At 44.6% G+C, this 17,057-nt stretch overlaps 1 protein-coding gene across 2 annotated transcripts in view; it reads left to right on the forward strand.

The window, feature by feature from the left end:
• Positions 1 to 1,049: 1,049 nt before the first annotated feature.
• Positions 1,050 to 17,057, forward strand: part of zswim5 (zinc finger, SWIM-type containing 5) — a gene marked incomplete at its 5' end in the record, with an annotated part of 63,141 nt that continues 47,133 nt past the window's right edge. Inside the window, one exon of one of the 2 annotated variants that reach the window (XM_083927855.1) lies at positions 1,050 to 1,593. In XM_083927855.1, the coding sequence (XP_083783981.1) occupies positions 1,065 to 1,593 (529 nt within the window). The remainder of the gene's footprint in view (positions 1,594 to 17,057) is intronic. The other variant, XM_083927854.1, reaches the window with a different exon arrangement.

Below are 17,057 nucleotides of genomic sequence, written 5' to 3' on the forward strand. Positions count from 1 at the left end.
TGCTCACCTGGGGCCCCTAGGCTGCAGTCTAGGCCAGCATGTGTATTAATCCGCCTCTGACTATAGTGGAGAGCTGCCTACACGCCGTGAAAGAACAAGTGGTAGAAGCAGCTGAAGACCAAAGAAGGAACAGAAGATGAAAAAGGATCAAGCCGGAAAAGGAAGGAAAAATTAAGTCAAAAATGAATAAAAGCTTTTATACAATATCTAGAGAATGATGATCCAGGTAATCCCATATATGTGGCGGGCATGTGTTTGTTTAAACTGTAATTTTGTGTTTTTAAGTCTTTTTCATCTTTATTTCCATTGGTAGGCCTTTTTATTTTTGCCTGCTCATTTTACTGTTGGGGTCTTATTTGAACAATGTATCATGTGAAGCACTTTGTGGCTTTATAAACGGTGCCATATCAAATAAATGTATTAATATTATTATATTATTATGATTAAATGTAAATGGTTTAAACTTCTTTTGATGCCTTTTCCGTTCCATGTGACATGAAAAAACAGATTATTTTCATCTAGTTAATTTCTTTTCCTTTTTTTTCTGCAATTTGTTATTGTTGTTCACATTTCATGCACGAATAAAAATGTTGATGGAATAAGAAATGAATTAAAGAAAAATGACCATATAGATGTTAAATACTCAAGTAGCCTACCTAGGTGGGGTGTGCAAAAAAAAGATTCCCCAGAAAGAAAAGTGTGAACCTTATTCATGAACTCAACAACTAACGCGCTTTTTAAATTTGTAATCAGCGAGTTTTATTTTGAAAGTTGTGCTCGGAAGTCTTGTGTGAGACCCTGTCGGGTTTTACACTAGCCATTGAACTGTGTGTGTGTGTGTGTGTGTGTGTGTGTGTGTGTGTGTGTGTGTGTGTGTGTGTGTGTGTGTGTGTGTGTGTGTGTGTGTGTGTGTGTGTGTGTGTGTGTGTGTGTGTGTGTGTGTGTGTGTGTGTGTGTGTGTGTGTGTGTGTGTGTGTGTGTGTGTGTGTGTGTGTGTGTGGCTTCCTGCTGCTGCTGCTCCGTGTCCTCTCTCCGCTCGTCTCGTCAGTGTTGATCGGCTCGCCATGGCGGAAGGACGCAGAGAACAGCCACCCCATCCTCTCCTCTCCTTACCACCAGCCAGCAAGCGACCCTGCCTGCGCCCTGCTCCTCGAGGTCCCGGCCCGGGGCTCGGCCACGGCAGCGGGTCGCCCAGCTCCCGGTACCGTTCCCCGGAGTCCCTTCTGGACTGCGCCGCGAAGGCAGTAGCGGAAAAGTGGGCCTTCGAGAGAGTGGAGGAGCGCTTCGAGCGGATCCCGGAGCCCGTCCAGCGCCGCATCGTCTACTGGTCTTTTCCCCGCAACGAAAAGGAGATATGCATGTACTCTTCGTTTCAGTGCCGAGTCGCCGGCGAGGAGGGTCCGTCGGCGGCTACCGGCGGTCCTGGGGGTGCCGGGTCCGGACCTACAACCGCCGGCGGTGGCGGAGGATCTACCGGTACGACGGCTACCGTGGGGGCAGCCGGAGGAGCAGTGGGAACGGGAGACGGACTGCCTTTCCGCCGGGGTATCAGGCTTCTAGAGACCGGCTGTGTGGAAAACGTTTTACAAGTCGGTAAGTGGAATATTTTGTGCGGCACGAACGGACCGTTTCCTCTGCCGCTTTGCTGGATCTTTACCGGAGATGATTGATGGAAGTTTTTCCGGCTATCGTGGAAAAAGTATGCGACGCGTCTATTTTCAACGCGTTGGCTATTTAACCACACACGGGTCTGTGCGTGGTTCTAGTTGAGTTGGTTTACGGAGGGAACATTTGTCGTCAAATTTCAACCTTATTTATTATTTTTTGTAGTTTTATCGGCCTGCGTGTGAAATGGGGAAGCGGAGGTAGCTTGGCCGACCGGCTGCTGTTCAAACATTAAAGGGCTTCTTCTTCTTCTTCTTCCTATTGTGGCTTTTCGTTACTTTGTAGCGCTACTGCGTCTTTACCTTCACTTCTGTGTGTGTGTGTGTGTGTTTAGGTCTGTCTGTGTATATGTGTGTGCGTGTGTGTGAGAGAGAGAGAGAGTGAGGGGTTTTCAAACAACATAAGTCGTGTTTTGTGCTACTATGGGCACTTTTTCTTCCTCTCCGGGGCTCCTCGTCGACGGTCGGCGCTGGGCAGGAGCCGTAACCCCGGCAGAGAGAGAGAGAGAGGGGCAGGGGGAGGCGGCGGCGGAGGAGGGCTGACAGACGCGGATACAAAAGCGTTATAGCGTCGACGGGGCTTTTATTTTTGTTTGTGTGCGAATTTCTCGTTACAAAAGTCGTTTTTCCCCCTCAACTCGCCGTCGGTTGAAGGTGGCTTAGGCGGGGAACAAAGGCGGTTATTGGGTCTCTTATTCTGATTAATCCAACGTTAATCCGGAAAAAAAATCCCCCCGCAGCTTTTTTTTGTTTATTTGCCGCTGCCGCTGCTGCTGCTGCTCGGACCGGACAAAGAGCGCAGTCGCAGCCACCAGCGTGGAAAATGTGTGCTGGTGTTTTTTTTAGTTATTATGCTGAAGTTAAACCTTTCGGTGCACGGCGTTAAAGTGCAGTTCTGAGCGCGTTTACCCGCAGCCCCTCAGCCTCTCGCAGCACAAAAGGCTCCCAGTTGAAATGATCGATAAGCGTCTCGCGTTTCCAGCGCTGCAGAGAGAGGCTGTTTCCAAACAAAGGGCCATTCCGCAAAGCTCCATCTCCACTCAACATTGTCATTAGCTTCATACCCCCGGCACTGCACAGCCACAAAACGAGCTCAGACATCAGGGGAAATTGACGAGATGAAGCCGATAGATTGTTAAAAAAACAAAACAGAAAAAAACACGCTTTCATGGTTACCAGGAGGATTTGTCTTAGACCATATGGTGTAAGAGCCACTGGAGCTTGTCTGGGGTTTCATGTTGCTCCAAGGTATCTTTGGGGGTGGGGTGGGGGGGGCTGTGGCTGCTGTGTTTCTCTGTGACTGCTGTATCTAATTGCATCTTATACTCATCGATCCCACCCTATAATTAAATGAAATTTGAGACTTGTGAATATGAAAGTGAGATTTGTTGCCATCTGGCTCTGTAAGTTTTTGCAGAGCCCGGGTCTGTCTCAAGAGTTGTCCTCTAATAGCTTATTAGTTATTGAAGTCAGATTTGTTCTGGCTTTGTTCTGCCCGTCCTTCCAGGCCAAACGTTTAAATACCACACGCAGGGATTGTTTGTAATCCATAACTTTGGTGAAGGGGGCTCTGAGCAACTTAGAAGTGACCTACTTTTAACACTTCCTGTCATTACAAACACATCAACCCCCCTCCCACACAGGTGTGCGTGTGTGTGTGTGTCTGTGTGCACCATTTAAGATAATTCTAATGTTTGCAGCACATCGTTCCAAAATGTAAATTTTTGGATTTGTGGAACTGCATGTCGTTAGTTCATAAACTTCAGTTGAAATTTAAACGGTCAAAACAAAGCATACACCCGTAAGCAGTCGCTTCCAGTCTTACCTGCCTCACCGGCGAATCCTTTCCAATCTCCCCCCAAGGTCAGTCACAGCAGGTAAAGCAGCAGGCGCATGGTTTTGTCTTTCTGTCGACAAAACACAAGACGGGCTAAATAGCTGTGTGACATTGAGATAAGATTCGGCCTGTTCTTCACTTTGCAGGCCATGGGAACCAGTTACAGTGGAAGGCTTTACTGGCTGACTTAACAGGAGAACAATGGTTTTGTTCACAGCTGGATTTAGATACTAAGTTGGGCAACAGCACGTTCACACACACCCACACACACACTCACACACACACACACACACACACACACACACACACACACACACACACACACACACACACACACAATGCGCTCATTAAGGATCATGTTACACACCTGTACATGACAGTCTTAAGGTTGCTTTCACCTGACATGGCATAATATAATCGCCACTTAAAATAGTGGCAGTACTTGTTTTTAAGAGAGCGAGTGTGCCTCTTGCGCTTTGTAATAGGAACTTGCAAGGAGAGCGATTTAGGAGAGAGACAAGGCTGCATGCTGACACATGCATGGTTTAAAATATTGCATCTGCATTGCAGTCTAGAAAAGTGGCATTCAACTTTTGAACAACATAATATGCATGTAAATTGTTCAGATTGGGCTGCAAGCTACATTTATACACTAAAACGAAAGCCTTTTTTCCTGTATATACACGTTAAGTTTGCTTTAAGTCAAGACAGAGTCATCATCCGTCTGCATCAGTCCCGAGCTGAAGTGCTTGATGCTGCTCCAGTTTGTCCGTCAAACACACAACCACTGAAAACACTGAAGCGATGAGCTCACAAGCTAGGCTATCATGAGATTTAGTTTTTTTTTGGGTTGTTCCTTACAGCTACAAGTTACACAGCAGGAGCTTCTGTTCCTATGAACTCATTCTCGTCCTTTGACTTCTTTTTGTCCGGGTTTCTCAGAATCTGTGTGCCTAGAGCCAGATCTGGAGTCGCTCTTGTTGTCTCAGGTAATTACTAATGGGATCTGGTGCTATAGGCAGGGGGGGGGGGGGGGATCTGTGGTTTGCTTTTCTGCTGCGGGCAACTTCATTCAGTGTCCGAGGTCACGGAAAGTTAAAGGCAAGACTAAGAGTGTGTGAGAAAAGGAGGACAACTGTTTTCTAATTTTTGCAATGAGACACGGCACTGCATGAGTGACTTTTAATTTTTCATAATTTAGGTAATTTTTTTATATCCACTGGACATGGTCTCTCACTGCTCGGCAGCTGTTCTCAATCGGACTAAAACTCTGCATATTTCAGTAGGAATTGATCATGTTTACAACTTAAAGACATCTCTGCAAACATTAAAAATTAAAAGGTGAGTTGCCCGGTATGTCCCTTAGATGTCCTCCGCCCCTGTAAAGTACGCATGAAGGTCTTTGTCCTAACCGTAATACTGACGGATTGAAGAGACGTGAGCTCATCAACTACTCATCAGCCCATGTGTTCATAATAATCTACTCCTCGCTCCAAGTCATAATTAGAATAATCAAGGCTGAGCGTGCTTGTATTTGTAAAAAAACCCTTATTCCCGGCACATACACACGCATGTGCGCCCAGGAGCCCCCTTGCCTGAGCCTTATAAAGTCCTCAGAGAGCGGGAGGAAGGGATATAAGAGGAGGGAGGGAAGAGAGGGGGTTCTTAAGCTTTGAGTCAAGCTTTGGGATTATTGGGTCATGCTTTGTTACCCAGCTGTAGAAAAACCCCTTGTTCACAGAAAGGGGAGGAGGAGGAGGAGCAGGGGGGTTCTGTGTGTATGTGTGCGTGCACGCCGCTGTCTCCGCAACGTTACATAAAGCTGTAATGGGTCCCTGACGCCTTTTGAAGCACCGGTGACTCTGACAAAGCGAGGCAGCAAAGTTGAACAGGATTAAACTGTGTGGGAGAGTCAGTCAGTGGGCTGAGAACACTGTGGGGCTTCTTAACTTTCAGGTCCTGAACTGTCTTAAAGGCCCTAAAACTGGTCCTTTTAATTAGGACCGGGTACCGAACAGAAGCATCTTTCTGGTACTGACTGAGTATCCAAAGCTGTCAAGTGCCAAAAGTTATTGTATCAAATATCCGGTCAGTTTCATACTTTGATAGCAATTCCTTCCCAGCGTCTTAAGTTGACTGGTTTCTTCAGAAGTTCATATCGCCCGAAAAATTCACTTCGCAATGAAATAAAAGAGCGAAAAGCAGCAGTTCCTCTGGCTGGAATTTTCGCAATGTGCTTAATGTGTGAGTTCAATGAATAATTAAGCTGCAAAAACACTTAATCATTCTAGCTATGGCCCCGCCGATATGGGATTTTATGACCGATACTGATTTAAGAGGGGGGAAATTCACTTCACTTCATTCATTTTATACAGTATATTTAATGTATTACATTGTCAACCAATTCTTAATGAACAGAAAATAAAGAATAAATAAAGAATATATATAAAATGAAATAAATACCTAAATCACCCCAAGCATCATTTTCTGCACTATAGGTTCTGTATAAAAGGTTTCCTATCGGTGTATAATGTCAATCATACGCCAGTTTAGATATATCTTTGACAGGCCAGTATCGGCTGACCCATATATCGGGCCGACTCTAATTGTAGCAGTGCATCTGCTTCATATTGCATGCCACATAATGCACATTGTGAGAAATGGCATACATGACTGTTAAAGTATGTAAACAAGAATACACGTGAAAAGAATACGGTTCTGATATTTCCACACTCAAGTATGTAAAAGAGCAGCCGGTTGTTTTTAATTTCCCGTCACTTAGAAAGCGTGGTTCCTACTTGTCATCACTGTATTTAGTCAGTGTCAGTTGATGCAGGATTTTCAGTTTGCTGAGTTTGTGTGGAGGGAGGTGCTGGTGCTTGCCAGTATTTCCCCAGATGTCATTTCCTGGCAGTATGGCCGCGGGGCTCCTTGTTGTGGAAAAGCTTGTGAGCCTCTGGTGTAAATCCGCTCTTCGGTTACTCAAGAGTGTTGCGTTTAAAGCCGCGAGGAGGCGGTGAGCTCATCCACCGCTTGCCTCATCTCCAATCTCTCTCCCTGACTAGACTCTCAGGACCGAGTCCACTGACGCAGCTCGGTTTTCATCTCTCTCTGTTCTCCTTTCTCATTTCTGTGTCTGCTTTTCACTCAGCGAAAACTATACGTTTACTCCTGTCTTTCATGCGCTTTTATGTCCTCCACGCGCCCTCCCTCTCTGTTTCTGTAACTTGCATCAGTGAAAGATGACTCGCACTTTAATCATATTCTGTCTGAACTAGGCCCCCGCGCAGTAAAGGGGCTGTTAGTCGGCCAGAAGAGATCTTAAAGCTTTCTCCTGTCTTTGCTTTACTCCCGTCGTCTCCTCGGCAGTTCACGCGCGAGGCTGCTGCCAGTTGAGGAAGCGTTGTTGGCTTTGACCGGAGGACTGGGGGGGGGGGGGCTGGAAAGAGTCAGTCATGACTGTTGAGTGAGAAAGAGGTCAGACAGTTGACAGCAACACTCTGGGCGCACTGTTTCCACACTGTCGGGATGTTGGCTCATGTTCTTTCTGGGTAACCATGAGTAACTTCACAAAGGGAAGACGCCTGTATGACTTATAGCTGATGGTGTACGTGTGGTTCTGTTTACAGTTTCCTCTTTGGTCCAGTCCATAGTCTTATTTGCATGTACTCTTATGATACTGTAATATAGTGTACTTCTCCGTATCAAACTTTTTTATTCAAACGGTTCGAAGAGTAACAGTTTGAATAAAAAAAGCTTGATACGGAGAAGTACACCATGTACACTGTGTACACCGTGTTGTGGTTAGCACTGTCGCCTCACAGCGAGAAGGTTCCAGGTGGGGCCCTTCTGTGTGGAGTTTGCATGTTCTCCCCGTGTCTGCGTGGGTTTTCTCCGGGTTCTCCGGTTTCCTCCCACAGTCCAAAGACGTGCACGTGTTCGGTTCATTGATGACTCTAAAATTGCCCGTAGGTGTGGATGGTTGTCTGCCTCTGTTCGTCTCTATGTGCCCTGTGATAGACTGGCATCCTGTCCAGGGTGGACCCCACCTCACGCCCAATGTCAGCTGGGATCGGCTCCAGCCCCCCCGCGACCCCGACAGGGACAAGCGGTTGAAGATGAATGAATGAATGAACGAATGAACGAATGAACGAATGAACGAATGTTACTCTTCGGGGACCACGTCCAGTCGAGAACCATTAACAAATTGGAAACAGAATCGTATACCACCTGGTTTATCAATTCCTTTTACTGATTTTTTTCAGTTTCTGCTGGACACTTGCAAAACGGAAAGGAAGAAAAGGTCCAGAGCATGGCGTTGTAATAACATTCGCAGCAAAAACGGAGCTGTAATATTTCTTTCTCCTCTGCATTGACGCTGTAAACCGTTTTCCCTTATTTTACCACACACATAATTGACCAGGATTCAGTAAGACCTGCACCGTTGGTATCAGCAGAATCTTATCAATTTCCAGCCCTAACTTTAATTTCAGGTTTGAATTTTTGCTGCACTCTTTCTTCAATTCACATTTTATTTACAAACATTTTCCTACTTTTACTTTTTGTCCCTTTTTTTGTCACGTTTATGTAAATCTTTGTTACTTTATCCTTGTCTTTGTAACTCTATTTAGAAAATGGCTTTATATTATTTAAAAGCTCATCATTACTTTGATTTAAAGAAACGGTACGTTCTCAACTTGAGTTAGTGCTTTGAACTTCACTGCGGAGGTAATTGGAGCGGGATGTTTGAACATTAATTTGCAAAAAAACCCCATCTTTTTTCTCCCTAAGTGCATTTCTTCTTGTATATCTGTTTATTGATATTTTTATTTGTATATTCACAGCAGGGCCCGTTCTGAGGCACGACTTAAGCCACTTAGCACACACACACACACACACACACACACACACACACACACACACACACACACACACACACACACACACACACACACACACACACACACACACACACACACACACACACACACACACACAGTCCGTCTTCAAACCTTCCCCAGCTTCACAACGCAGACAGACAATATTTAATCAGCGTAATTAATTCCACGGCCGCCACACTCGAAAAGAGAAAATCGGTAAAACAAATCGTCCCCGCACTCTCGTTAGGTCTGGGAGAGGCTCGTGACAGATGAGGCCATTAGGAAGATGGTCTGTTTCTGTATTCATCAAAGGGAGAGGCACCTGTGCGCACGCATGTGTGAGAGCGCATGAGGGCTGATTATCTAAAATCATTAATCAGAGGTTGTTGTTTGAGGGCTTCCTCCACCAGACAGCGAGGCGACCATCTGTATGTGACACGTGAGACACAAAAGCACAACGGACGAGGAATAGAAAAGTGCTAATCCAGACTTTTTTCTTTTGTCTCCCTCGTGTTGCTCTACATTTGTTAATTAAAGCAGCGCTGTGATCCTCCTTGAACATGTATTTTTAAATGGATATTGCTCTTCCTGCTAAAGGGCTCAGCGTACTCTGTGTGGCATCTCCTCTACGGCTGTGTTCACTGTCAGAAACAGTCAATGTTTACATTATCACCTCTCACCATTTTTGTACTTTTTCAAAAAACATGCACTCCAGCTTTCACACCCACTACATATTGTGATTAGCCAGGTATGTGCAGGTGAGAAAGAAAGCAGGTTTTGACCTTCTCCCAAGCTGCCTCTTTATCATTCTTCGGTTGTTTGATACCGACACCTACCTAGATAAAACAGCCATTCTCCTCGCCGCTCTAAAACGGTAGCTTGCACAACAAGTTGCACTGTCCTGCCACTGCAAACGAGTGTTTTAAGAACAGCAAAGTGGAGATGAGTGGTCTGCTAGGGGGGAGTTTAACGTTATTTTAAAATCAGTAAAACAATGAATCGCACAGAACGCAGAGCTTCGAGGTGCGCCACTAGTGTTGCTGTTATTCTACTATATACATTTTTAAGTGTGTGTTGTTTTAGTAAATCATGGCTGACTGATTCCTATTATTCCTATATTTATGAATGAAGTCAGTTATGCCTGACTGTCAAACTAGATACTAAAAGTAAGTTCTATGACATTCATTCTCTGTATGAATTTCATATTTTACAAACCTGAGCCAGGCCATAAAACGATGATTTTATATCAATACAAGGTTAGTAGCATACGGATGTGTGTGTGTGTGTGTGTGTGTGTGTATATATATATATATATATATATATATATATATATATGTAGACTAGACTTAGACTTTATTGATCCCTTTGGGATGACTCCCGCAAGGAAATTGAATCTATACATATATAATAGATTTTTTTGAATGCACTGCGATCAGTACTAGGTATCGGGCGATAAGCAAGTTTGGTTATCAGCATTGGTGAAGAAAAAATTATATCAGAAGATGTCTAATTCTTAACACAATCTTCTATCACTTTTGTGTGTTTAACCATTTGCAGAGGAGCAACTGAGAAAGGTTTCTTTAACAGAGTATAGATATTCTCAGGGCATTGTTATTGTAACCAATGCAAAGTACCATTGAATTCATAAAAAAGCTCTAAAATGGAAGTATCGCGTTCACAGCACTCACTGCTGTAAAAATGAATCATAGCTCTTTTCTTGCTGCGTCCTTCACTATTTCCAGCATTGTTCCCATTTGCTCCCCGTGTATATTCCCCTGATGTGTTTTCTGTTTAAACCTGGCCTCAGGTGTTTTCAGACACAGCGATTTTCCAGCTATGCCATTTCCACTCCGGACTTGTTTGCAGTAGCGAGCAAAAAATGGCATTCTTTGCCGTTGGTACTGTTTGCCCCGTCCCTCAACAGCAGCTCTTTTCTTACAGTTGTCAGCACAGCGTGTGTGTGTGTGTACGGAGGCTGTGTGTATCTGCACATGTGATGAGATAAAAACTCAGAGCAAACATGTTTTTACTACTCCTGTCCTGTTTTCATACCCTGCTGTCCTGGGTGTCTGTCTGTGTGTTTTCCTTCCCACTTTAGTGCTTTTACCTTGGGCAGAGGGTGTGCAATTATCAGCCAAGATCAATGGTGGCCTTGTCCTTTTAGGTTTCTGAAGCTGACAGCCTGCTGTATTCAGTTATTGCACCGCTCCACACCTGTCTTTTATTGTGCTTGCGTGTGTGCGTGTGTGCGTGCCTGCCTGCCTGCGTGCGTTTGTGTGTGTACCATGGCTGTTGTACACATTTGGCTCCTGAACATGTCTCAGAGAGAGGCTGGACTTGAAAGGGAAGGCCGAGTCTTGCAGACTGGACTATTGTGTCCTCGTTTGGTTGTAATTGCCTAACAAATGTTGGGGAGAAAGGAGAGAAAATGGACAGACATGGGGGGGATTTGAAATGCAAAACAGACCCAAATAAAACTCTTGTCTTGTGATCACGTTGTAAAGACTCATACACACCACATTCTATGACTGGGAGGGAGCACAATATCCTCCATACTACTTTGACGTGCAATATAATCTCATAACTCATCCCACATGAGATTAAGTGACGCATTTCCATAGAAATAAAAGCAATGCCTGTGGCCCGACAGAGGGGGAAATCCAGGATGACTTAAGTGTGGGAGGGAAGCAGTAGCAGGTAGTATTGTTTAAAAAAAACAAAAAAGGTAAATCTCTTGGGGGTAGAGCTATTTGTAGAGGATGTGATTCTTCGTGGGGTCTTTTTTCTTCATCCGGACCCTTCACTAGTCACATGACAGACCATGACGTTTTCTTGAGCTGGAAGAAGTTAAGGCCTCAACATTTTTAACCCAAATTAAAACTTGGCTGCAATTTATTGACCCTTAAACATCTTCCACATCCTCCTTGTTTGACTTGGAGAGGGGGGGAAGCAGCATTACTCTCCTCATCTCTGTGGTGCTATTGATTTACTTGATGGTTGGATAGAAGTCATTCAAGCAGAACTCCCGTTCAAGGTGTGTGTCTAGATGTGTGCATCTCCTGTTCTGTTTAGCTGTAGGCAGTTTTGGAAAAGCCCTGAAAGCTTAAAGGAATAGTTGGGGGGGGGGGGGGGGCGTTGTTGAAAGAAAGTTTGCTAATCCTGGACTGTTGCTGCCGATACACAGTTGAGACCCAGCGAGTCCACCCTCATTAAATTGGAGGAGCTACAGCCGCTGACTGGAGGTCTGTCTCCAGAGATGCCGCCCGCTCTCCTCCCGGCAAAGTCCTCTCCTCGCGGGGTACACTAGCTAGCTAATACGTGTTTCATTTGTGCTCTGATAAACAGTAAATTTGTCAAATTCAGTGATTGCCGTTATGTCACTGTTCCAGTTGCTCATCCTCAAACTGAAGAGAAATTTTAGAAGCATTCATTTAGCAGCAGGCCATTTCCTTCCTTCTTTCTGCCTTGCACACTCTCTGTCTTTCCTTATCTGCTAAAAGAGCAGTCAAAGAGCAGATTCACAGACTAAAGCACAGCACTGTAAAGATCAGGGCCTCTCTGAGCCAATTAGATTAGGTCTGACCTTTTACACTGCACACGATCATCTGCTGTGGGTGCCTTCAGTGTGGCAGAGCACTGTAGGAGCAGTTTTGGGGATACTGAACTGTGAACTGTCGACAGTGTGGCATCAAATGGAAAGAATCTTACAGTAATGTGATTATCTTTTTTTTAGCTCCACATCTGCAGCATTTTGAGCACTCCAGAGTTCCCATAATACCTTGCTTTGTATTAACCAGCCCATGTCCTGATGCTTTCCAACTTTCCTTTGAACGCACTGAACTTGGTGCTTTATTGTGCTGCCCATCTCCACTTACAATGGGCCGCTGTAGAGGATAGATATCAGGCACAGATAGCCTCACTCGTTTTTTCCACTCTTCTTTTGAATACACACAGCTGTGTATTGCAGCGTGCCTATATCATATGTGCTCTCCCAATCTCAGCAGCACTCAGAGCCCCTCGCCATCACTATTACAGCCAACGAGACAGACAAGGGCCCACAGGAGTCACCCGTGGAGTCCATTGTGTGCGAGACATCCATTACAGCTGGATCGGAAACTATTTCCATACATTTGGGTGACTTTGATCTGAGGAGCCGATCTTATTTTTTCATTTTGCAGATGTGCAGCTCAGTATTGAGGGGCGTCCAGTTGTGCTCTTTCTCTTCACATCCTTTATGTTCCTCTCAGATGAAAACATTTTCTCTTTGCCGTGTTTGACAGTTAATATGCGATTCATCAGCTTTGACCTCTCCAAGTGATTTGCTCTTTTCTGATTGCTCAGGTTTGCCTCTCCCTGGTCATCTTGTGCGTTTCATCGCGCTCCTTCTCTCCCCAAATGTGTGGATAAGGTTTTAAAGGAAGCACTTAGTGCTAAAACTATGAATAATTATATCACTTAGAGACCAAGTCCCCTATTATGGTGATTCAGACTGTCAGTGTGCATTAGCAAATGGGCCAGGGCCTCCTGTGTGGCTGAATTATTCTGAGTCGCGCGCGGTGTGAATCTGAAATGTGACCACTCCCCCCCCAAAGGTTCTAAAAACTCTCCAACACTCCCATTTTCCTTTATGCACATAGTCTGTCCCACTTTATCAGCCTCACTCTGTAGCTATGTTTACATACAGCTGCACGTGTTCAACAAACCTTTGGTATTAAATTTGAATGCTAATACAATAAAACAACCATAAACAATTGTTTAGCACTTACTTCTTCTAATCCTCATCGTATTCACGTAAACAAAAAAAGCAAAAACGTGCCAACTCTTATCCAGTCAACCATAATAAAGACATTGGATCAGTAGCATCTCTGTGCTCTCTGGAGTCAGGCAGACAGTTAAAGCCATTATCCTTAAACCAAATAACATCAACGTCCTCCAAAACCCCCTCTTTTAATACAGTTTTTAATATGCAGACAAACTTCAAACCACAGCAAAAGAAGTTGTAAACTTCGGCCCTTAAAAAGTGATAATGGCTAACATGTTAGCAAACACATACTAACTTAAACCTATAGCCGAGAGGGAGCGACATTAGCATTTATTTTGATACCTAATAAGTCAGACAGTCACTCTTCTTCTAGCTCTGTTTTGACAAATACAAAACTTTATTGATCCCCGAGGGGAAATTCAACTTTTTCACTCTGTTGTTATTTTACACATCACAAACACAGGCCTGAAATACACACGCACAAACAGGACCTATGCAAATGCATCACTGGGGAGATGTCAGGCAGTTGGGGCTCAAGGGCACCTCAGCAATGCCCAGGAGGCGAACTGGCACCTCTCCAGCTACCAGTCCCCACGCCAAACGTGTCTGTACTGAGCTAATGTTTGGTTTCCCTCTGTATAAAGTGGTTTAGCGACATGATCTGAATAGTTAGCTTGTTTACAACCTGTTTGGCCATGTATGTAATGCTTGAATTTCTTGCCCCGTCTTACTTTTCTCGCACTATGTCAGTTAAACTCAGTGAGATATATGGGCATATTGTGGGGTTAGTAAATTCAGATTGGTGCTTTAACAAAAACATGACAGAAATCTTTCAGTTCAACAAGAATCATCCTGTTACAATCCTGAAAAAGTGTCTGGATACGTACAGCATCTCTGCACCCTTTCCGTCACTGTGCATCACCTGTCTGCTCTGGAAAGAGGCTGATGGGGTCGTGCTGCTCTATGGATGAACCTCATCCTCTCTGAACAAGCCGTGCTACTGACTGGAAAGAGAGATTCGTAATCGTATGAGGCCGGAGTGTGGAAGATGCCTCCTCAGCACTTGTTAATTGAACGCTGCATTAATATGAATCACCCCATTTTGCCTTCATATATTATTCTGCTGCATTTTCCACTATTTCCCTCCTCCTTCTCTCTGCCTGTCCACCTGCCTCCCTCTCCCTCTTTATCTCCCTGCCTGCTAATAACAGCACTCTGTGTGGGTTTCTTTAGTAGAAGGCCTGCCACGGCCCATTAGGCTGCAGTCTCGCTGACAAATGAATGGTAAGACTTGACTGCAGAGAGAGAGAGGAGGAGGAGGACCGGAGGCGAGGATGAAAAAAGGGCCGGGACAGGGACGGGATGGGTGCGAAAAGAGATGAAGGCAGGGGAGAGGGAGACGAGGGTGTGAAGGAAGGAGGAACGGCGAAAAAGTGGAGAGAGTACGAAGCGAGGAAGGAGGGAGGAAGAGGGGAGCTAAAAGCCAAATGTAGAAGTACATAACCAACCTGTCACCTCTGGCTCTCCCTTCCCCCTTCACACACACACACACACACACACACACACACACACACACACACACACACACACACACACACACACACACACACACACACACACACACACACACACACACACACACACACACACACACACACACACACACTCTGCAGTCACAAAAAAGCCAAAGGGAAGGGAGGGGACCTCATTAGGCTCTCAGCAGTCCATCACACACAGGAGAGGGAGGAGAGAGACTACTGAGCTGGGGGATGGGATGCCCTGAGAAAAGAAGGGAGCAGAGGGAGGAATGAAATTGAATTGATAGGAGCAGTCAAGTGCAACACACACACACACACACACACACACACACACACACACACACACACACACACACACACACACACACACACACCAAGCCTATCTATGCAACATGATTAATGTGGTCAACAGCCGTGAGGGTCAGTCTGGTTGAGACCTCTCACCCTTTAACAGGCGCACACACACACACACACACACACACACACACACACACACACACACACACACACACACACACACACAGACAGACGTTGCCCTTGTCCTCTTTAAGTGTCTTCATGCCCTCATCTGTTCACACACCCTCCTCACCCCCAAACCAGCCTCCTCTTCCCTCCTTGCACCCAAACAAAGATGGAGGAGACGGACACAGTGGATGTTTTGTTTAGTCCAGCATCACATAAGACTGGTAGAAGCCCGGCATCGAGCATAGTAGGAAATGCAAAGGTGCATGAACTGCAGTCGACTTCGGGAAGATGTTGGTACGGTGTTGTGCAAGCTGGCTCACTGGAATAGCGTCAACAGAGGGGTAACGAAGAAACATGAGCGAATAGAGCTGTTCTTTTGATCCTGTCCACAACTATTGACAATGGAAACATAAAACTAACTGTTCTACTGTGTAACTGAACTGAACCAGACTGCTTGGTGGAGACGAGGCTATAATGGAACTGAGATGCCGTTAATGGTATCAATTTCACCTGTGCTTTTCAAAATGTCCAGAAAATGGGCATTTTTGCCCTCCTGGTTCCTCCCTGTTTTTTTTAGATACAGTATGTGTTTGGTAAAATTACTTAAATAAAGCCTGTGGTGAAAACAGGCTTAAGAGATTTTGATGTTTTGTTCTACGAGATAAAATACACCAGTCAATATGCCGCTCTTGAACTTTGAACATTGGCTTTTTACTTCTGCCGATTGCATTTACACTTCAAAACTCACACGTGTCAGGAAGTGTAAGTATCATAATGTTCAGTTTGCCATAGAGCTAATTTTCTGTAAATTCAAAAATCCAATTGCTTTTTGTGGAGGGAACCAGGGCGATGCGTACTTCCTAAAAATCCGTCATCCCTGCAGCGTACGTCATCTCTGCAGCACTCTATTGTGAAAAATCATATTAACTGTCTTGTATATTAGCTTAGTCATGTTATCCAGCTACTGGTCACAGTTCAGATTCCCAAATATTCAACTTTACTCATGAAACCTGAGGTCTTAAATAAAAAAAGTACTGGAATATTAAAATGTAAAACTTGTAGAAACTACAGAAAGGATACAGCAAGTACTCATTACACTCATGTATCACTGTCCAGGGACATTGTCTTCATTGAACTTCCTGTAGTTGACAGTACCCTCACTTAGAATCTGTTCCTGGACTCTACTTTACACTGAGCAGGCCGGGCACACACATTAGGAGAGACGGTCACAGCTGCGTACGGCTGTAAATACATTTCTACAGATAACATAATGAACAAATGGATCCTGGGTAAAAAAAAACCTCTTGCTAATGCAGCTGTTTGAAACATTACCTTTGTAAGATGGCCTCAAGACGTTTGGACCCAAACCACTTAAACTGTCAGTTCAGATGAGGCCAGTAAACTGTCCATCACTGGGAGCACATAATAGGTTACTAAATGTCCACTTTAAGGCTGTGAATTATTTCCTGTGTGTGTGTGTGTGTCTGTTCATGGTGGGCATATATCAGTGAATACAGGGTTTCCTGTTGTCATACTGTAACAGGATTAGGTGCTTTCTCTACTGCCTTACACCATAGGACAATTGGAGTGTGTGTGTGTGTGTCGCTCTTTCCTGTAAACCTCTGGGAGGGCAGTGTGTGTATTGTATCACTGTTCATACATGTTTTCCAAAATGTGATTTTATTGCAGAAATCAATAGTTGAACATATTATTTGATACTGGAAATTAATGAGTATTTTATGAGGTCATGGTACAGTATTTTTTTCTTTATCACTCCTTTTAAATATGTTTTTTTTGTTTTTTTGCTTTGCTTTCTTGTCCTTGACGGAGATGATGTTAAATGCAAAAAAAGATCCAACATCCTATCTAAAATTTTCTTTACCTCTTCCCCTGTAATACACACACACACAC

Source organism: Echiichthys vipera, assembly GCF_963691815.1.
Source record: "Echiichthys vipera genome assembly, chromosome: 15".
Taxonomy (NCBI): Eukaryota; Metazoa; Chordata; class Actinopteri; order Perciformes; family Trachinidae; genus Echiichthys; species Echiichthys vipera.